Source organism: Aspergillus thermomutatus (genome assembly GCF_002237265.1).
Source record: "Aspergillus thermomutatus strain HMR AF 39 chromosome Unknown NODE_13, whole genome shotgun sequence".
Taxonomy (NCBI): Eukaryota; Fungi; Ascomycota; class Eurotiomycetes; order Eurotiales; family Aspergillaceae; genus Aspergillus; species Aspergillus thermomutatus.
The window spans coordinates 87,038-109,505 of NW_020798061.1; the positions used below are offsets into that span (position 1 = coordinate 87,038).

Below are 22,468 nucleotides of genomic sequence, written 5' to 3' on the forward strand. Positions count from 1 at the left end.
CACTGCAACAGGACAAGATTGAGGTTAGGGTTGTAGATAGCATATTCTCGCTCGATAACCTATCCATACTCAGCAATGATTCTCCCACTCTTTCTATGAAGGCAACACCCGCTTGTACCCCGACAGCTTGGGAGGAGTCATATGACTAACTGGATTTGAAGTTTGGAGCAGCTAGCATGTTCACAGCATGGGTATTATTGCCTTTACTTCAGCACCCATCCGCAGTATACACAACGGTCCGGCTCATTTCATGTCCTTGATTGGCAGTTCAGCCACTTGGGGCGGCAACGACCAAATAGTAATCATGGATGATGATTTCAGAAACTATCATTGTACTGTTTTTCAGCATGATGTACTATTAGATCGCAAGCTTTTGACACAGTCCAGATGAAAAAGGTGAAGAGAAATCATCACAGGATTATCATCATATTAGGTTGGTCGCCCATTGTTTCGTATTACGACAATTAAACGAAAATGATACCCCCTGCACCGTTCTATGTTCTTCATTGCAGAAGTTCGATACTATCAGCAAGATGACAGCTGATCTTTCGACAATAATGTCATTATCATTCGACTTAGAAGTGTACATGAACAGTTAGACTAATGAGTACTCCATGTAAACATAGGCATAGTATTAAGCAGATCTCGGATACGTCATCATCTCTATTCAGTGGTCTCACCAGTCACCACTGGATACTATGATACTATGAATAGCATTTAGCGTCGAGGTTTCTCATTAGTAAGGAACCCTGCCAGTTACCAAACTCCATACTCAGGTTTTTCGATGATAGTCGATGTAAAATTAGATGATAGTACTTGTAAGGTACTCCGTAGGTACACCACCTTAACCGTGAGGGAGCAGGGCTCAAGCACTGCGCATTTTAATCATAATCTCACAGTTATTGTCCCACCTTACTTCGAGCATTAAGCACACCAAGTATTAACCTTCTCAGATCAAATATACTAGTATTATTAGTATTTATACTTATCTGTCCCCCATTGGAGGTATTCATATCTCTGGAACGTAGAGGATCTGCCTCCATTATTCCATGGCTCCCATCGCTAGGTAGGTAGTTCTGGGTACTGTGTACGGTACGGAGTACGGTACCTGGAATATACCTACCTACAGACGGGAGTAGGTAAAGGTACCTTAGGTACGGAGTAGTAGAGACGTGTTTTACTGTTTTACATGCCGGACCACCTCACTTTGTTTCGAAGTGGGCCGCTTAAATGAGGTACCTTACTAAAAGGGCCCGCAGTATGTCGAACTAGACTTTTCGAGTAAGGGGTGTAATAATCGATTCCAAGGACCTTAGGCACCTGAAAACTAAGGTAACGGGAACACTACCTCCAGCACCACCACCAAGAGCAAGACTTCAATTCAAGTCTTCGAACAAACGAGCCCTGCCATGTCATAATACTCCTTCGGATCATCCAACTTCATTCAGTCATTCGTTAACTTTCTTATCCTGCCCATTTTTATCCATGCATTGAATTCTTGTCCTTCTGAGAACGCGCAGTTCTATTCGTTCATTACCTATCATTGTTTTTATCCCCTTTTAGCATATTATTCGTGTTCCTCACTTCCACACTCTCTTTTCCGAGTCACTCCTTTGCCAGCCTCTTGCATGACTTTGCGTGGAGGAATTTGAGCTCATCATATAGAAGCTCATCCCGTTCACTCTCCACCTAGCGAGCTTTCTTTTCTCACATACAGCTTGGGTTGGGATTTCTGCAACATATTTCAGGACGATTACTGTCCCTCTCGCCTGTCGTCGCGCCCCTAAACAATGAGGGCTGCCTCACTGTCTGGGCCTGCGACGGCTGGTATTTCGTGCGCACTCCTATTGAACTTTTTGACAGTCTTTGAAGCGGTTCCTACTCTCGGGCTATCATTCACTTCAGTTTCAGAGCCTCAGTTAGATCTGTCGCCTTTAGGTCGAGTCGCTTTTACGGGAGATTTCGATGCTGTGTCAATTTATTCATATACCGAACAATCGAAGACAGCTTCGGTCCACGATGACGGACAATCGATTCTAGCACCGCTTCCAAATGGCGAGCTTACAGCGCTTTCGTCGTCCGATGCCCAGATTCGTGCAATGTGCGCGTTCACGCGAAAGGATGGAACTTATGAGGGTATCTTTGTCGGAGGGAACTTCACTAAGCTAGGCGGCGTTGAAACCAAGGGTGCAGCACTATACAAGCCTGACTCCAACGAAGTTACAGCTTTGCCTGGTCTTTCAGGGTCGGTCTCGGCGTTGCTGTGCGACCAGGAAACAAACAGCGTTTACGTGGGCGGTTACTTCAAATACGAGAACACATCGAACGCCGTCGCTTGGGTCGGAGGTGAAGGCTGGAAGACATTGTCCTTCGATGGGCTCAATGGGCCGGTGGAATCCATCCTGAAGAATGACGACGGTCATATAATTTTCGGTGGATCATTCGATGGCGTCGGCAACTCCACATCTTCCAAGAAAAAGGAGCAGATTGTCAATCTTCAGAATGCCACGATAAGCTCCGATGCCGTTTCCTCGAGATCAGGCTACAGTAACCCTAAGAATGTTATCTGTCAAACCAGTGGCGAGGACGGCGAAGGAAAGACATGGCTGCTTGCTGATACTTCGCCAGGCTTCTGGAGAGCTGATATGGGTTTTGAGTACAGACCGACTAAACTCCGTCTGTACAATACCCATTTTGAGGGCAGGGGCACCAAAACCTTCCTGTTCAGAAGGCTTCCGGACAATGGCATCATGAACTTCACATACACAGATCCTGACACCGGCTACGACGTTCATTGCGACTCTTCTTGTCCCCTCTCCGACAGCAAAGACGAGAAATACCGTGATTTCGAATTTGTGAATGTCGTGGGCATGAGCGGATTCCAAATTGAAATTTCGGACTGGTATGGATCTGGTGCCGGACTGAATGGAATTGAGCTCTTTCAGGAAGGTGAGTTCATTTCATAAATATGTTTTTCAACGATTTGTGCCTTACTGAAACTGAACATGGCAGAGATTTTCGCCTATGCCGTGGATGCGTTTAACGAGCCCACGTGTGCAAGCATCAAGTATCCTTCTAAAGCAACCCGGACGGGCTCTTGGTCGACAACGGAGTCCGGACAGAGTTCATCCGAGTACTTAACGGCTGATGTCACCGATTCCACTGCAGACAGTACTTCCGTGGTCTTTGAGCCAGACGTCAAGCAGTCTGGAAACTATAGTATCCTTCTCTACACGCCTGGGTGCAGCCAAGATGGAACTTGTGATGCACGCGGTATCGTCAACGTGACGGCCACTGTCACAACGGATTCCGACGAGCCTATTCAGACTGTCATCCACCAAACGAATCTCTACGAAAAGTACGACACTATCTATACCGGTCATGTCGATGCCAGTGGTAGTTCGTTTCGTCCAAAGGTGAAGCTGATTCCGGTGGCCGGTCAAGGAGACATCACGGTGGTAGCATCAAGGGTCAAGTTTATGCTCACAAATGCATCAAGCAATTCGACAAGTGGAGACTTGAATGGACTTTTTGAATATGATCCCACTTCCAAGGTTGCAAGTGCGAATCTGACACAGTCTGCCGTTGATAAAGCAGGGTTACAGCTTGACTCGGGTGCATCTGTGAAGACTTTGGCCAAGTATGACAACAAAATCTATGCAGGCGGGAACTTCTCGGATTCATCTATTCACAACATTATGTTTTTCGGTGATGGAAACGCGACTGCAATGACTGGGGGTGGTCTGAATTCTGAAGTCAAATCGATGGCGGTGCTGAACAACTTCCTCTACGTAGGAGGAAATTTTACCGATACATCTGATGGCGGTAATCAGAACCTCAAACACGTCGCAGCTTATTCAGTCGATACCAAAACCTGGTCGGCTCTGGGAGGAGGTGTTAACGGCCCTGTCGACCGGATCATACCTTTGCAGTTGAACATCTCCACGGATCTCAATGAGACTGTGGTTGGGCTGAGCGGTGATTTCAACCGAATACTTGCGTTCGGCAATGAATCAGCTTCCGATGTATATGGTTTTGCTGTCTGGGTTCCCTCGCACAAGAATTGGCTTGAGAATCTTAACGTCAGCCAGAATGTGTACGCTGGGCAATTAACCGCTTACGCCAAACATGAAAACACAAGTATTCTCGCAGGCAACCTCGCTTCAGGGGGTATTGCAGCCGCAGGCGCTGTAGCGCTGCTATATAATGACGGGATGAGTCTGGACCCCTTGTTGACAAAGGTGGGCGGAACCAATACCAGTGCTGGGACATTCACCGGTACTTATGACACAAATTCTGGCCGCAACCTTACTATTCTTGGTGGCCATTTCACCACTACCGCCAGCGATGGTTCTTCAGTCCAAAATCTCGCTATCCTGGATGGCGCTGACAAGACCATCCGCGGTATCGGCTCGGGACTTGACACCAATTCCACCTTTTTGACCTTGACCGTTTCGGACGATACCCTGTTTGCAGGTGGGAATGTTACCGGAAACGTGGGCAATTCCATGATTAATGGGTTTGTGGCATACAACTTGAAGAACGGGTCGTTCGTTGAGAATGTGCCTCCCCCTTTTACCGGGAAAGACGTCTCAGTTAATGCAATAGCCGCCCGTCCTGGAACGACCGAAATCTATTTTGGAGGCAATTTCCAGACTGCTGGAGCGCTGCCTTGCCCTGCCGTCTGCTTTTATGATACAACCGAGGCACAGTGGAATCGACCAGGCGTGACTCTATATGGTAGCGTCTTGGCACTCAGGTGGACCAGCAACAAGCAATTGATTGCCGTTGGCAATCTTACTGTTTCAGGAAATCAGACTGCTGTCGCGACCTACAATGCTAAAGATCAGAGCTGGGAATCGTTGGCCGGGACATCTACGTCCGACATTCCTGGAACTGTCACAGCTTTTACTCCTGCCAACACGGACGTTTCAAGATTCTGGCTCGCTGGAGAATCGAAGAATGGCTCTTCTTTCCTCGCAAGTTACGATGGGTCTAATCTCCATTTCGCTGGAAGCATTTTCGGCGACGGCACGACCATACGAAACCTTGAGATCCTCCCTCTATCTCAGAAGCATCGTGATACTTCTGTTCTCAATGATGACCAGACCCTGCTGGTCACAGGACAACTTGTGATTCCTGATTTCGGCAATGCATCTGCTGCTCTATTTAATGGAACCACTCTGACTCCATTCCTCCTGTCCTCGAAGTGGAATGGCCAGTCGGGCAGTATGTCTCAACTGTTCTACGAGAACAAGAATCCTTACACTAGTGGTGGTCAGTAGTACACATCGGGCTTATTTCGGCCATTAGTCACATATGCTAACTCTTGCCACAGGCCATCACCACTCGAACGGAATAGTGGTCCTGGTAGCTTTCTGCTGCGCTCTTGGTTGCGTGTTCCTGATTGTCATTGCCGGAGTTATCTTCAATAAGATCCAGCGGCGCCGCCAGGGCTATATGCGCGCCCCCCAAGCATATGGAACGGACCGGCCGTCGACCATGCGACGGCTTCCTCCAGAATACCTGTTCAACACGCTTAAGCATCCGAACCCAGGCACACCAGTGATATGAGTTGAGATCCGGACTCGATGATATTTGTCCATAATTGAACAGGAAAAACGACTCAAAACATCACGTTCTTGATTCTGTCTGGTACCTTCAGAACGGCGTTCGTGGGAAGCGTTCTATTGCTTTATACCCTAATTAATGTGTCTTCAATCTTTCTATTGATAATGTCGATTTCTGTTCTCCGCTGGCGAGGTCTTGTCGGATCTCATACCAGCCTTCTTCATTCCTTTTTGTCGATCCCTCGATCATCTTTGCTTGCCATTGGTCAGGCCAGGCATGTTGCGCTTGCGTGGGGAAAGATCGATTTTGATCAATATGCTATTTGGTGCTATTTCATTCTGAGCTCTAGTCTTTGACTTCTTCGTTGCCCGTGGGGGTTGGCTTGTCCCGGTCACCCTCGGCACGTTTTATCATGTTTAACTAGATGGACATAAATAAACCCCGCGCGAGATCGCGGTAATGAAATGATACGGAATTATTCCTCGTTCATTAGCGTTTTATTTCTTCTATGAGTTTCAGGAGCCTTATCTACAGGGGCTGTTGATTACATGCTTCATATACGATCTTGGTGCTACTGTCCAAATGGCGGATCTACTTTACCAACAAAAATAGTACTCGATATCAACCACAAATCTAAATATGATGAATATTTCTACTCCCCAGTAGTAGTCGAGTGGTTAAGATCTTCGGATCACCTTGGAAGAGGATGACACCCATTTATTGGACACAAAGATTAGCACAAGGGTACCCCATACATTTTTTACATTTTTTGGAAGTTTATCTAGCAGGTTAATCACTAGAGTATGAATATATCCCATGGACAAGATTTCGCTGTAATTATGATTTTGTTTGATCTAGGGTGTGATTGGGAGAGAGGAGATTAACTACCTAGGTAGAAAATATCATGGCAAGCCAATCCCCGCAAATGGAATAGGAGCCTCAGGCGGAAAAATGATCCCGCGCAGTGATACTTAGGTGCTCCGATCTCAGGTGATACGTACTCCGGACAGTCTCACTCTCCGGTCGGTCGGCACTTGGCCTCTTTTGTCTCTTAGGCTGTCATGGGGTTATTGGGGTCAGTTTGGGGGACTCGGTGGTCCTGTGCGATCCCCGGCCACAATTTGGACCCCCGCTTTCTCTCCTTCCCATTTTCTTTCTTTTTCTGCGATCTAACAAGTCCATCTCGTTCGCTGTCATCATAATAACTCGGCTGTCCTTAAGGAGACGGTCTTATTCTAATATAAGTATTATCCATTAATCATAATCATTGTTGCTATTCGATAAACGCAACGCCATCCCGGTTCTGGCAGTTAATTTTCCCGATTACATTCTTCTTCACGGCCTAGCTTACACCAACATCGTCCACACTTTACATCGCGTACTCGCTTCGTTTCTCGGATGCTGCAACTCAATCGCTATCGTTACCATCCGGTATGCGATCCCGCACAGGCTGGTATGTAAGATGGGAAGGAGGAAATAGCGCTTGCTCATTTATAACTTGCACTCCTACATGACTTCGTACTTCTCGAATATTTGGCATGTATCGGACCATCTTGGACTACAGATTCACTGTGCTTTGCAAAGATCAAAAAAAGGAGACTGAGAAACTGACGTTTGTTGTTGATCGCAGTTTGACGTGTCGAACTCGAAAACTGAAATGTAAAACCTTCCACCCTTCGCTCTCGTCGCAGTACCTCTCAACGTGTCGGATAGTGACTAAAACCGGCGAATTAGGTGATGAGCAAAAGCCGCAGTGCTCCCAATGTCGCAAAGGATCCAGGGAATGTCGCCCTAGCGAGGGTGTTATTTTTCGGCATCAGCAAAATGCTTCGATGAATAAGGATATCGGTGACTCGTCGAATGGCCGAGGTAGTCTGAAAGGTTTTTACTCCTACAAGAATACTTTCGATGAAGACAGTGTCTGGCTGGATATACCTAAGGACGGTACGGATGAACGATTTCCGTTGCGCTCTTCTTCTGCTCGAGCGTCTTGTGTCTCTTGATTCGATGAGCTGATATAAGGATGTTGCTCCTAGTGGTGTTTGTCGACAATTCCGATCAGTATGCGGAGGAGCTGGAGGCCGTTCTGGGGGAATCTGAAGCCGCTGTTCTAGCCTCCAGGGCTCACCAAAAAGGGGTGCAGACACCTTCCTCAACCGACGGCGAGATTCGAGGCTTGGAACATTTGTCCACAGCGGCATCTACTAATCGGTACCCTTTTTCTCCCCTCGCTACCGACAACGGATCTCGCTCTCTGGTGCCGGATCTCAATGCGCATTCCAATGTTTTAGATCTTACAGCCCCTTTAATATCGTCTGGATCTTCAACCAATAGACCGCATTCTACATTGGCCCCTCAACCATCGCCTCCGATATCAATCTCTTCTTTCTCCAATCCCAACAGCAACAACACGAACAATGACATCAAATTCATCTTGAATCCTTCCCAGGCTCTGTCACCACCCATTGATCCTAATAACCAGCATACCTCGGAGCCGAGGGACTCTTCAATTCCCTCCAGATCAGTGTTGTCACGAAATGCTGGGAATGCCGAACAGAGGTCCGAGCTGCCAGTGGAGACCGAGTATGAGGTTGTCTTTCTTCTGAGACACTTTTCAGAAGCTCCGGGTCTGTGGTGTGTCTTTATCTCCACCCTCTGTAGGATAGGAAGACCTTCTGACCGGGACTATTTAGGATGGATCTCTTCGATTTAGGAACTTACTTCGCATCACTCGTTCCGGTCAAGGCTCTCACGAATCCTCTTCTGAAGTATGCGGCGTGTGCATACGCTGCGAAACAGCTTGGTCGCGTGAAGGGCGCAAAAGCTCCTTTTGGTGGCGTCAGCGGAAAGCAGGCTTTCACGGAGACCTGGCCTGATGGGAGAGGTATCGATTGGACTTGGTGTGGCGCCAAGTACTATGAAAAAGCCATCCAGCTCCTGGTGAATGAGCTGCAACCTGACGAAGGTCCGCCACCTTTGAGCACTCCAGAGGCGTTCGGTCAGTGGCAGGCTGCCGAACTGTGCCAGAACCACGACAATTCTCGCAAACGTAGAAGACATAATCGACCATCTAGCGGTGTCCATTCGGACGAAGTTCTCGCCGCAACGGCGATATTATCCATCTATGAATTCCTTGATGCGACTGGTACCGCGTGGAATCGGCACCTGAGTGGTGTGAAATCCTTGCTGGACGTCGCTGAAGTTGGCATGTTGCCACTTGAGCAACATCCTTCTCCAGGGGAGGGATCGCTTCAGCCGCCTAGGAAGTTCGGGCTTTCGAGAGCTAGGAGGGCAACATTCTGGAACTTTGCCAGGCAAGACTACCTGGCTGCATGTAAGTGCGCTCGGGTGTGCCAGTCCCATCCCCAAGTTCAGGAGATTAATGAGCATCTCATCCAGTTATCAACGAGACGCAAACCAGGTTGAATACCGACGACTTGGTATTGTGGACTGAAGCTGGTCTTCAGCTCGATAGCACGGGGTTCGTGCGTACCACTAATATGAACGCAGCCGGCTATCCCGAAGAGGACGACGAAATGAAGGAGGATCTCGTTTCTAATGCGCTCGTGTGGATAGCTTCCAAAATTGTCAATTTCACTAGCGCCGGAGACAGCCCTCATTTGACGCACACTGGTGCCGTTACCGCAGGCCAAATGGGCCTTTCTCAACAAGCTCTTCTTGAGCGTTGGCATCGCCTTGAAGCTGAGCTTGACACTTGGTACAAGAGGCTTCCAACTTGCTTTCGACCGTGCGCGCGAGTCGACTTGTCCAGCATTCCACACCCAAGGACGGCCGAGGATGAGGATGCAGCCTCGTTGTCCGAAATATGGTTCAGCATCCCGATGTGCTCGTCGGCTATACAGCATTATCACATGGCTCGCATTCTTCTACTTATCAACAAGCCTCATGATTCAATCAATAGACGAAGTGCCATGACAAACCGACTCAACTCGTACCGATCCATTGAGAATGAGATTCGCTTCCATAGCCGCGAGATTGTCGGCATCTCGTTGGCTCGTCCTCATGGCTCCGTTCGTATTAACTCTCTCCAGCCTTTGTTTGTGAGTGGTCAGTGTCTTACTGAGCCTCGTGAACGACGGGTAGTTTTGCGCTTGCTGCGGGGAATAGAAGCTGATCTCGGTTGGGCAACCGAGTATCGCGTGAAGCAGTTGCTCAGGGAGTGGGGATGGGATGAAGCTTCCGACTCGACCGGGGGCACTTAATCGGTCGTATCCCAGTCCATTCCGATGTACCACTCACGAGCCCTCTCCCGTCGGCCCGAAGATTTCAGTTCGGCTTCGGAAGCGTCCTGGGTTAGCACTCCAAAGTGCTACGCTTGTCATCCCGGCTCTCCCACTGCCCGCAAAAAGGACTTCAGCTTTGATCAAAAAGGCACCGAAGCAGCATCCCCACGAGCAATTTCCAGTCCATTATGCTTGACCTCAACCACCTTTTGCCGTACTCGTTCATCTCGATTGAAAATCACAACATTCTGCACCTCGACAAATGTGATCGACTGGAAGTTATCACGACTCTGGTGATATCAGTGCGAATTTCCGCGACTCTTCACCTCCCGGAGTTGTAGCTTCAATGGCCAGCTCGCAGCGGATTTTCAGTAGGGCCATGTTTCTGTTATATATTTTCCTTTTCTTCTGCTAGACGCCTGGACAGGCTCATTAGCGATCTGTAAGCATTAGCGTTGGCGCATATGATAGCGGTATACGTTTTTGATTTAATAATGAAATTATGATCTGGAAGACTCTTTTTTTGGCATTCGAGCACCGCACAACAATTTCAGGGATGACTTCAAAGCATGAACTGGGATTTGAGTGTGTTTTAGTCCTTATCAACTCGGCTCAGTTGCCTGTCGCTTGGTGTGGTTCTCCCCACATCAAGTTTGCATTTCTTGTTTACTGAAAGTCTTCCGGCGTCAATCGAACATGATGCTGCAGAACTACTGCATACTAACGATGCGCACTGCTCGAATAAGCTAGAGTAATTAGTATAAGGTGGACTGATGGTTTCACTTCCACATTCTCATATATGTCATACTCATACAGGAGAAGACGGAACCAAACCAGTCAACGTCATACTGACCGTCCTGGCGTTCGCAGTACGTAGTAGATAGTAGACTACTCCGTGAAGATCAACAGATCCGACCCACGAAGGCCCGAAAATCCTATCGACTCATTCCCTAGATAAGTAGATGCCGATGGGGGTTAGGGCATCGCGATCGTCACCGATGGACCGGGGTGGTTCTACGGACTATTTCAAGAGCAGGTTTGCCGATATCAGTTGTAGCGCTGCTACGGTAGTGTTATGTCAATTCTCCACACTGGTTCAATGCTTATCGAGGATAGCCATCCTTCAGCATTTGGGACTCGTGCACAGTGCTGTACCCAGATGCCTTGTTAATCTTGTGGATCGAGATTGTCGATGGTGATTTGTCTCGGCTCTCGGGTTTCCTGTTTTGATGTTCCGGGCGTTGGTAGTGTACTTCATGGCGAGTGGCAAGTGTTGCGGATGAGTAACTATTGAATTACTTGATCGTCTATGACTAGGGTGAGCATCTTCGGCGTATTCAGGGTTGTCTTTGTGGCTCTTGCAGGATACGATTTTTAAGCCCTGTAGAAGATAGGTGCGCTGAGAGTTGAAAAGGGCTGCGCATTTCGCGTCCGAGAATATACATCCAACATTGGAATGGTCTGATGTGTTCGACGATGGGGCCGAGATTGAACAGTAAGTATACATTTATGAATGTCTGGTATACGTTTATACCCGGGGTATTTTGTCTATAATGCCTGATGAATCTATGTCAGCGGTTCCGAAGCCGCTTTGACATCCTCCTCGTCGTTGTGGTCCGTGAGGCTTGAATGACGGCCTTCACATTTTCTTTACTCTCCTCTTTCATATCCTTTGATTCTAACTCGTCCTCGCTCGCAGGTCTTTTCAAGGCATAAGCCGTCGAGGTCGTGACTTCTGTCTTGATCCTGACAGACTCATTATCCTCGTCCTCTTCCTTCACAGCAACCTTGACATCTATCTTGCCAGGCGTAGCAGCTAATCTGTCTGAGAATGTCCTCAAGTCTGCCGTAAATAGAACACTATGAGCCCATCCGGCCTCCTTGCCCCAGAGTTTCCGAAAGTGGTTGCCGACGGCGTCGTAGGTTGCTTTCGTTAGCGACTTGTGAGCGCCTCTGCCGAATTTGTAGTCTCTTTGCGCAATCTGCCACACTAAAATTTGTCAGCATGAGTAACTGGTAGAATATCTGTCAAGAGTCACTCACCGTGGGTATCTACCGGTACCGCCTCTCCCCATCCCAACCCCATCAGACAGACACAATCCGCAACCTTGGGCCCAACGCCCTGTAGCCCGAGCAGCTGTTCATGCGCGTAACGGTACCCCTCTCTACCCTCCGGTCTCATTTCACCGCCGGACACAGGCTCGACTCCGAGAACAGGAGACTCGGGATTTCGTAGCGAGTCAAGCCAGCCTTGCTCTCTCTCTTTCACTACAATCAAAGCTGTCTGGTGGATATATTTGGCCCGGTAACCAAATCCTAAGCTTCGCAGGCGACTCTCAACGTCGTCAGCGGTCAAAGCCTCAGGAGCAGGGAAGTCATGGTATGTGCGGTCGCCGACGGTGGCCACCAGGGGACCATAGTTGACGCATAACTTCTCGACCATTTGCGATATGCGCGCGATGTTGTTATTACTGCTGCAGATGAAGGATACAAGCGCTTCCCAAGCATCTTGGCGCAGAATCCTGATCCCTGTGAACTGGGGTGCCTTTTTCTTGAAGTTCGGGTCTTGCGAGGACCACTGGGTATAGAGGCCTGTGAGGTTCGAGGAGAGATTGAGGTAATGCTTGAGAAGCTTTAGGGTCTCGTCGTCATGGGAGTCATCGGATGATCCGTTCTGCGTTACTTGTCGATTCGACTCCACGCGTAGTGGAGAAGAGGATGAGAGTTTTATTAGGGGGTCTTTTGTTGATGAAGAGATAGGCGAGCGATGTGTTCTATAATAGAGGTATTGCGGGTCTTGCTTTAAGGAGAGAAGTCGGCCATGAAGTACACATCGCCATTCGTCACTTTCAGGGACATTGTGCCATCTAGAGGCTCGAAACAGTCAGGAATAACGTTTCCATTCCATGATCAAGAGATATAGCCTACCGAAATGACTGGCCACAGCGCAAGGTTGTGTTAATACATAGCTCACTCAAGCTTATGGGAAACTTGTGCCATTCTGAGAAGACTCCAACCGTCATGATGTGAAAGAATAATGTGATATGGGAATACAATAACTTGCCTGTTAGAGGCACTACAGTCACCACTGATAGGAGATAAGTATCTCAAAATTCTGCCGAGTATCCCTCTTAAGAGGCAGGCGGTAGGAAATGTACACACGCGCGCTAACCGCTTCAATTCTAGACGCCGGCGGTTGCTCTTCGCCGATTGTCACGACCTGCGAGTTTTCCAGCCAGACACTCAGCGCAACTCCTTCCTCAGCCCAAGACCGCTTTGATCATTTTCATTGTATCATCAGGATCGCCCTGTTGATATTAACTATCGCCTTGAAGGTCAACTCTAAGAGTTTTTGTTGTCTTGCTTTTCGCCACGTTGAGTAAAAAGAGCAGGAAAGAAGATAGCTCGGGCAATATGAACGGCGATACTTACTCTTCTTCGAGAGGTGAGAGCTCTTCTATCTGCCACAATTTAACTTTAACTAATCGTGAGAACAGGAGAACCTGGCCGCTCAAGGGAGCACTACGTAAGTCGCTACAGTCGCTCGGACAAAGCTCTTTTAAACAATTGCTAATGAGGCTTTAACTGTTGGCAGCGCGACGAAAGACGCGAACGCGGTGGTGAACGTGGAGGCGAACGTGGAGGCGAACGTGGAGGCGAACGCGGAGGCGAACGCGGTGAAAGAGGAGAGAGAGGAGAGAGGAGACGATCGAGGTCCCCCCATTACACCTCTAGGGGTTCCCGACGTGAATACGAGGCAGACTCATACTCGTCGAGTCGCGACTACCGCGCCAGAGAACGAGAGGACCGCTACTCCAGCCGGAGAGACGACCGCGAATGGGACCGAGACCGTGGCGACCGCCGACGCAGAGATTTTGATGACAGATCATCTCGACGTGAACGGGATAGAGACTTGTTCGACGAGAAACCCCGGAGAGAACGAGGAGGAGACCGCGAGCGCGAGCGCGATCGCGACCGGGAGAGGAAGGAACGGAAAAGAAGCGCAAGCCCTCCCCGCAAGAGGGAGCCCACACCCGACCTGACAGATGTGCCATCTGTTCTGACTCGGAAACGTCGTTTGACGCAGTGGGACATTAAGCCTCCTGGTTATGAGAATGTCACTGCTGAACAAGCCAAGCTGTCGGGTAAGTTGCGACTGCGCGACGTGTGTTTATCTAGTTTTAAATTGTGGCTAACTTTTCTAGGCATGTTCCCCCTTCCAGGAGCACCTCGCCAGCAGCCAATGGATCCCAGCCGCCTTCAAGCTTTTATGAACCAGCCTGGTGGTGGATCTGCGGACACTTCAGCCCTCAAGCCCTCCAACTCCCGTCAGGCCAAGCGTCTGTTCGTGTACAACCTGCCCCCCGGCGTTTCCAGCGAGCATCTCGTGTCCTTCTTCAACTTGCAACTCAACGGTCTCAATGTCATTCACAGTGTGGACCCTTGTATCTCGGCCCAAATATCCGAAGACCGTAGTTTTGCCCTTCTGGAGTTCAAGACACCCAACGATACCACGGTTGCTCTTGCTTTTGATGGCATCACAATGGAGGAGCACGAATCTGGCGGTGGAACTGAGAACGGTGCCCCTAAGGGGCTCGAAGTGCGCCGACCCAAGGACTACATTGTCCCCAACGGCAGTGCGGATCAAGAATACCAGGAGGGTGTGTTGCTGAATGAGGTTCCTGACTCGCCCAACAAGATTTGTGTGTCCAATATCCCGCAATATATCCCAGAAGAGCCCGTGACCATGCTGCTCAAGTCGTTTGGCGAACTCAAATCGTTTGTACTTGTGAAAGATAGCTCGACGGAAGAGTCAAGGGTGAGTGTTGTCTATCCGAGCGCGGTAACGCTTTTACTGACTTGCCAAGGGTATCGCTTTCTGCGAGTACGCTGACCCATCTGCGACTCCTATCGCTGTGGAGGGTCTCAACGGTATGGAATTGGGCGACCGGCATCTCAAGGTTGTGCGTGCCAGTATCGGAATGACGCAGGCCGCCGGGCTTGACATGGGAGTCAACGCGATGTCGATGTTCGCCAAGACTACGTCGCAGGATTTGGAGAGCAGCCGTGTCTTGCAGTTGTTGAACATGGTGACCCCGGAGGAGCTTCTGGACATTGATGATTACGAAGGTGGGCTATCCCATTGATGGGGTCATTCTCGAATTTTACTAACTCCGGTACAGAAATTTGCGATGATGTACGCGACGAGTGCTCCAAGTATGGCAGAGTCGTAGACTTGAAGGTGCCACGTCCTTCTGGTGGCAGCAGGCAGTCTCCCGGAGTGGGCAAGATCTTTGTCAAATTTGACACCGTAGAATCGGCGACCAATGCCTTGAAAGCGCTTGCGGGCAGAAAGTTCTCTGATCGGACAGTGGTGACGACCTACTTTTCTGAGGTGAGTTTTCCCTAGGCCACTTCTTATGTTTTATTCTGACAGTATCTTGCAGGAAAATTTCGATGTGAACGCCTGGTAGTCGATACCTGGAAGACTAGCAGTCATCAAATGTGATATTATCCCTGGTGCTCACGGAAATAATTTGCAGCTCAAAATCTATTCCCTTTCCATTTGAACATCGCTTGACTGGCGTTCGCAAATAATCCCTCGAAGGATCAAATCAATTGTGCTTTGCATCGGACGATGCAACTAGTTTGACCGTGTATCATAGCAAGAAGTAACTAAGCTGGTGAAAGTCCGATCATCTTCTATGTTGTAGTGACATGTGCACTTGGAAGGATTTGCAGGTACTCCGTACTCCATGGACTCACGACTCTAGACGAGACTCCATCCAACATCTGCCACCATGCATGGATACAACCACAAGATGTTAAACCTGGGCTACTGCAAACTCAGATCCCAAATGCCACAATCACATGGAAACCGCCCACAAGCCTAGCTACGATCTCCCTGATGCCCGCTCCACTGCCGAGGTCGGTACTCCGTACGCTTTAGTCTAGACTCTGCCCATAGCCTCAACTACCGGTGTCGATCCACGAATACTATCAAGTATCAATCAGTTCCGGTCCCAAACTTGAGTCATTTACCCCATGGGGTAGTGAGAGGGTGATCCATATCCATATCCATAGCCGTGATCCTTCTATAGTTCACGATTCCGGCATCCGCTCATCCGTGTTTGCGGGGTTGACACTCTGGTTATCTACTTGTAAATCAGCCAGTTTGGCACCTACGCGGTCATATTGAGCTTATGGAACTGACGGATACACAATTAGGCAGGTCGACGAGACATGACGCGACGCGACTCAGCCTAGGTATGTCGTTGAAGGGTTACACCTGGTGGAAGGGTTTTCACGTGTCCTCCATAGCAGAGATTGCCACCATAAGAGCGAGAGAATGAGGGGGTTGGTTCCACCTGGTCAACTGTACTTTGCGCTCATGATTCCTTGGTAGTGATCAGAATGAAATTTTTTTGGAGTGTGTAGGTAGGTAGTTTATGGTAACCATCGCTCGCTGCCTTGTCTCACCCTCTTGACGGCGTTCGGAGGACTCCGTACGGTAGGAAAAGACCCTGTCTAAATCTCGATTCGACAATCGAGATTTGTCTAAAAAGCACGCTCCACAGCAATACTACCCTTGAGTCTACTTCATGACAGGGTGCCAATAATGCCAGTGCTACGTGGGTGAAAATTACCCTCGTGAATTATCTATTGATTAATAGCCCGCTCGAGTACGGATATAGATGAATCCTTGTCGTTAATGCAGGAACGGTCTTGTTTCCTGTTTGGGTGCGGTGCATTGCATCAGCTACCCTTACCCATGGATGGTGGTGCCTGATACTTGAACTTCCAGTCGGAGAATAATACTGCACCTATTTCATTCCACTCGTGGGTGAGTATTAGCATTGCGAAATTCATTGGCTTTTGGCAATGTCAAGCAGTGATACTCATACGGAGTAGACTCGAACCATACAGTTTGCTCCGTGCCAGCCCTGTTGCTGAAACTCTACACAGTAGCTAGCTAGTACCTGTCTGATCTAATTCGAGATGGCACGGCAAAGTGTCTTGCCCGCCTCTGCCTACTCCTAGCCAAAGTCTAATCCCCCTCGAATCCAATATCACATTCTTCTAGAAGGATCAGGGACACGCAAGGCAAGGCTTGCTCTACTCCGCGCAACTTCCTAAAACCGAGTTACGAGTCACGACTTACAAGATTATTGGTGGACGATTTCGGGCCGCGGTAGGGTATCTTGCTGGTGCAAGTGCCGAGTTTCAGTGTGAGATCGTCTCATGCTGTTACTGTTAGTGTTACAGGCCAGGTTCCGGGTTGGTGCTGGGGACAGTGGACACTTGCTGCGGGGTTGGACTCGAGATTTGAGCGTGATTCTAGATACGGGGGGTTTCATGGCCATAGTTTTGAGGTGTGGTGATGGAATGTTTCCACTGGTTAGGCTTTCTATCACAAGGAGAGGAGAGGTAATCAGCCTGCTTCGTTGGTCATCTCGACCACCAGGAGGCTAGAATTGCTTTTCTACATCCTTGGTACTTATGGAATACATGACTGAACCAGAGTTTCTGACGCTTGTGAAAGCAATAGCGTATTCTCACATTATTTTTGATACGAAGAGAGGGAAGAACAGAGGGCCAGATCAAAGTAACATTGCAAGGGTATACATTGCATCGTCCATGAAACCAATATACAAAGAATTTTTTAGTAACTCCTCAAGAGCATGACATAGCATTACATTAGAACCACAGATAAAAAAAAAAAAGACACCGGCCTAGCCATCATATTCCCGATAGACGGCCGGGGCAAATGTTGCCTTGTGATCCCAGTCTCGCCCTTGTGATGCGCTGGGCGGCCGGGGGCTGGAGAAGCTCATGGACGGCCGCACGTACTGGGCGTCTCGCCCGTAGTGGCCGCTGTCGGGACTCTTCGTCCCCGTCATGCGCGCAGGACTCGGCGATCGAACCATGGGCTCTGGCGACTTGAACGAGGGGAGTCCCGTGCTGTTGAGCATCTCGTAGGACCGCGAGTCGCCCAGCCGGCCGCGCGCATCGGCCGAAACGAACTCGAGACGGCCATCGGCCCGGCCGAACATGTTCTGGAAGAAGTCGACCCAGCCGCGGAATATCGACGGGCGTGCAAAGAGGATGAAGTTCCAGATTCCGACCAGGGAGAGGAGGACCAGGACGGCGAGTAATAATCCTTCGCTGGGCCGGGCCTTTTCTGCCTCTTTCTCGCATTTTTGCCGGTCACCGTTGTAGGCTACCAAACACACAATCCATGGAGTCGCCTTGACCATATTCTCCGGGCTCGGTTTGAGGGCGCTGTCGAGGTCGATGAAGGTCACGGCGAAGAAAATCACGTTGGCGATGATGATCAAGACTAGAGCTACGCCTCGCCATTGTAGCTGGAGGACTCTTCGGATGCGACGGTATGCCTGACGAGCGGACACGGTGCGGACGCTGGCGGAGTAGGATGGCAATCCCGAGCTATTTGTTGTCGAATCGGCGTCGAAAAGAGACTTGACGTAGACGTGGATACAGTACCCCATTGTCGCCAGTTGGAGGATCAGCGCGGCAACGGAGAACGAGATGACGGGAATCCAGTAATCCTGCAGACCATGATCGATGTTGATATGGCAAACGCTGCCGAATCGAAAAGATACCCCCGTCAAGAGCAGCATCACCGTGAGCCCTACAGCAGGGACGACCCAACCGAAGATCAACGCTCCCCACATGAATTTCGGGCCCAGCATCACTTCCCAGCATACCTGAAGATGGAAGGCCACCGTACGGAGAAAACCTACAGAGCATTAGTCAAAGTCAATCCATGAGCTCGAAATCGTTCCCAACATACTCCATACTACCACCATCCAGCCTCCGAAAAGAAGAAAGGCACCTGTGAAGGCACACGAGAGACTAGAATGCATATCGTTGGGAGTGATCTGGTTATAGCATTGATCCGGTTTTACCCCTAGAGGGATAATGAACGCAATCTGCATGTCGGTTAATAACACGTCTTGAGACCCTTCAATGCGCCACCTTACCTCCATGCAACAGATGCCCAGTGTGAAGCAGATGCTGAGGTAGTGGCGATGCGTAAACTTGACCGGAAGTACCGCGTACGACACCAGCAGGAAGATGCAGAGCGGTAATATAGCGACACTAATCCAACTTGCAGCGTTCGTTTTATTGACCAACTCTGAAAAGAAGAGAAGAGGTTAGATGAAGGAGGCTCTGCTGGAATTCGAACACAATGTGAGCTTACCCTCGCCGTATGTCCATGATGCTACCGGACAGGGTAAACAGCAAGAAACATTGCCCACAGCTTGACAATAACGACCTCCGATGACTAGCAAGCGAAAACCAACACGATCAGCTATGTCGCCAACAGCAAGCCAGCATTCGTCGGGAGAGCGTACATCCACCGGTAGACGGGAAGAAAGATTCCTGAAGAAATGGGACCGGACACAGCCCGTTCAGTGTATGATTCGTCATACTGGCAGTCTTGCTCGTGTATCTTCTGCGAAATGCGATTGCGGTTGCGCGAGGTTCATATCCTGTTCATTAATGGTCGTAGTATAGTATGCGAGTTGTTTCTGGAGGCTCAAGGGTCTGCACACCCCGCGCGAAGGGCTCGCAGCCGAGCAACAACTGCGATGAATAAATCAACGTTGCCGAGTTGATGTATACAGTCAAGAGGCGGAGGAGGGCAAAAAGTGACAGAAAGCTAGATCGAGGGGAAAGGTAGTAAGATATACATGGATCATGGCTTGGAGCATGTATACTTCCCCGAAGCCACAGAAAATAACTAGGGTAGGGAGCCAGGATCTTCAATCGTTGGGGGAAAGTAGTCAAAGTACTGCTACTAGTCTAGTCTGCTAAGTGCCAATGCCATCCATGCAGTCTCATACCTAGACTCTAGCTCTAGTAAGTAGACAGGAGGCCCGTTCACCCACAGGCACGAGTACATCGTTCCGCCAACCCCACCATGAGACGATGATTGGATCTGGGATGAGTCGGTAGCCCGACCAGTTTCCTTCGAGGGACGTCGAGACTTAAGCTTGGCACCAGGGGCATGGTGTGGATAGTGGAAACGAAGCGAACGAGTATGCGAGAGGAAGGCACCAATGATGAAGCACAGATGCTGTCTGGCCATCAGAATTTAGGATGATTTAGACTGTAACTGTAGTAGGAGTCTAAGGTTGGTTGCTGTAACTCGGTAAGGAAAGGATCAGTCATTGATTATTGAATAATACCATGCAGCGGGGCAACAAACGGCGATGAACACCACAGGAAGATGGAAAGTTAGATGGAAACGACAAGAGTTCGAGACTGCCAGTCTGCCACAGTCTCAGGAGAGAAAATGCAACAATCCTGGGTGTTCGTTGCGAAATATCATTGGGTTTCAAGTTTACCGAGTGATAAAGGTGGAGTTTATGGTTGGTTGTACTTCGTACTCTGTATGGGCGGGACAGACTGCCTCATCAACTCATCAGATTGGGACATTTCTTGATACAAAGCTGGTACATTTGGTAAGTTATCTGTATTGTGTGTCAGCAGAGACGCAAAACACTACCTAGGCACCTAAGGTTTTCTGTATCTCGACTCGTTACGTGATGAAAAATGAGTATGTCGATCTGTTCTTGACATCGACTGACAATCTGATTATTCGGATCAGCGTTCTGCTTTTTCTTTGTTGGGCAAGTACGGTCCATGACTTCTCAGTCCATGGTACTATTGCCTCAGGATAGGGGACGGACAACGAGGTTACCCGTCTGTCGGTAAGCCCATCTTCATCCTATCCTCAACCTTTAGCCTAACTGAGATATCTTTGCGGAGGACCGTTCCTCGCGGAAATTATGAACGGTTCACAAGTAGGGAGTACCTACCTACCTTATCGTCCTCTTTCGAGGTAATCTTCTTTCCAAACTCATCATTACACTATGTAGTAACTCATACAATACACCAAAGTCTTCCAGGGCTCAGGATCAACGCAATTATTACCAGGTAGTATGACCATTTGCTGGTACCTTACAGGAGCTGCTGGCTTATTTTTATTGTAGTATTGCCCCGTGGAGGCTTCGTATACCTACATAAGCCCGGCATTAGGACCTTTTATGTCTACCAGGGTATCCAAGCCTCTATGGTAATTAGGCGAATAGCCATGGATTCAAGATGGAGCTTTCTGTCCGCTAGGCCCAAGTAAGCAGGCCTTCCAGACGCTAACAGCCACTAAACCAACCAACTTCCTCGTTATGAATTTATGAGAGAGGGGAAAACCCCTGGTCTTTGTCTCGGGCTTGCTTTTTGACCATCTTCTCTTTACTGCTGCCGTTTGCCCCTGGTACCTGCGGCGTCCGAGTCGGGTGCATAACTGCAGAGGTTGTCACACAGAAAGTTTAACTTCCCCTTCTTCCTCCATACCGAAAGTTCGATTCTCGAAGCTATTGATAAGTATAAGAATCATTAGTCACACAGAGAAAACAATGCCCGCTGTGCCTTGCGAGCTGGGACGTCATGGGTCTTGTTTATGCAAATGCCTTAGTCGTTCTGGGCTCCGAAAAAACTCGTCCTTCAGAAAAGTGATCACTAAATTAGAAACAGGATCTAGATCTTGCCTAGGGAGCGATGGTGTATCCGTTCTCCACATTATGACAAGAATAACGATAGTACTCAATGGATGGATACTTACTTCAACCTTTGACGGAAAGGCATGCGCATACAGATTACATACGGAGTTCAAAACTCCACAGTTCTAAGCCTCATTCTGCCCAGACTCTTGACTCTCATCGCGATTCCTTATCTGGCGATGATGGCCATTGCCCTCCTTGGAGCCGCACTTGCACCGAGTTCTCACCTCGATCAGTTTCAGATCGATAACTAGTACGCCGTAGGCTGTAGCAGGGCCAGGAACCACAGAATCACAAACACTGGTCTTGTTCCATACCAGGAATCTGGTTCCTAGACCATACCTAGGTAAGCAGGTGGTTGCTTGACGGCGCAAAATGCTTGTTGATCGGCAGCCTCCGCGGACAAGCTCCATGCTGCATCGGTCACTGGATAGGGATGAAGTTTCCCCAACAATCTACAAGCAATCCTCGCCTCAGGGGAGCTGGATAGTCTCTGGACTCATAAGATGGGTGTTTTGTCGGGTTAAGTAATGATCTTTGCAGCAGACTATGAATTCGATCCTTGATTTGTTTGATACTATCTAGTCGCATCGTCAGAACTTATGATCAGATAGTACTCCGTAAAGGGGCTTGAAGCGTTAACTCTTAAGATTTAGAACCAGACCAAATAACCGAAGGCTAAAATCAGTAAATAGGGCTAAATTCCCCTTCAATCAAGTCTGAGTCATGGTTATTCTCGGCGATTTCCTCGTCTTCAGCTTCAGTGACGAATTTGTTGCTTTTTTCAATTTCCTCGTTCTGCTTTGGCGTCAGCCACACACGTGGAGGTTTTCTATTATGGGAGTGCGCCGTCCACTGCTGTCTATCAGGTTTTCTTCCTTGTATTTTCTAGCCTGATTTCTGCGGCTCGGTCTCTCACCGAGTCGGTCACCACTCAAGTCCTCTGGAATCCTGGAGCACAAGATTGAAGATACAGCCCGGTCTCAAGTGTTTGATGATTTGGGTAATTTCTTACTGCGTATTCTGTACTCCGAATGTGTTCTACCTAGAGAGAGTAGGTAG

General features: G+C 49.0%; 5 protein-coding genes across 5 annotated transcripts; 3 read left to right on the top strand and 2 right to left on the bottom strand.

Moving 5' to 3' along the window:
* Positions 1-1,790: 1,790 nt before the first annotated feature.
* CDV56_107820 (putative cellular morphogenesis protein (Rax2)) lies at positions 1,791-5,574 on the top strand (the record flags this gene model as incomplete). Its single annotated transcript, XM_026761439.1, has 3 exons — positions 1,791-2,949; positions 3,013-5,277; positions 5,339-5,574. 3 exons carry the CDS (start codon positions 1,791-1,793, stop codon positions 5,572-5,574), a joined length of 3,660 nt encoding a protein of 1,219 aa, XP_026618066.1.
* A 1,395-nt stretch (positions 5,575-6,969) lies between these two features.
* CDV56_107988 (uncharacterized protein) lies at positions 6,970-9,794 on the top strand (the record flags this gene model as incomplete). Its single annotated transcript, XM_026761607.1, has 5 exons — positions 6,970-7,024; positions 7,306-7,515; positions 7,608-8,205; positions 8,265-8,905; positions 8,971-9,794. 5 exons carry the CDS (start codon positions 6,970-6,972, stop codon positions 9,792-9,794), a joined length of 2,328 nt encoding a protein of 775 aa, XP_026618067.1.
* Positions 9,795-11,386: 1,592 nt separating this feature from the next.
* On the bottom strand, positions 11,387-12,838 carry CDV56_108136 (8-oxoguanine glycosylase OGG1; the record flags this gene model as incomplete). The annotated part of the gene is made up of 3 exons (XM_026761755.1): positions 11,387-11,805; positions 11,859-12,682; positions 12,744-12,838. The coding sequence occupies 3 exons, from the start codon at positions 12,836-12,838 to the stop codon at positions 11,387-11,389; spliced, it is 1,338 nt and encodes a 445-aa protein (XP_026618068.1).
* Positions 12,839-13,229: 391 nt separating this feature from the next.
* Positions 13,230-15,289, top strand: CDV56_108188 (splicing factor u2af large subunit; the record flags this gene model as incomplete). The annotated part of the gene is made up of 7 exons (XM_026761807.1): positions 13,230-13,260; positions 13,313-13,341; positions 13,411-13,960; positions 14,021-14,634; positions 14,684-14,945; positions 14,999-15,210; positions 15,263-15,289. 7 exons carry the CDS (start codon positions 13,230-13,232, stop codon positions 15,287-15,289), a joined length of 1,725 nt encoding a protein of 574 aa, XP_026618069.1.
* A 2,259-nt stretch (positions 15,290-17,548) lies between these two features.
* gprM lies at positions 17,549-19,058 on the bottom strand (the record flags this gene model as incomplete). The annotated part of the gene is made up of 4 exons (XM_026761927.1): positions 17,549-18,576; positions 18,631-18,769; positions 18,821-18,938; positions 19,042-19,058. The coding sequence occupies 4 exons, from the start codon at positions 19,056-19,058 to the stop codon at positions 17,549-17,551; spliced, it is 1,302 nt and encodes a 433-aa protein (XP_026618070.1).
* Positions 19,059-22,468: the final 3,410 nt, after the last annotated feature.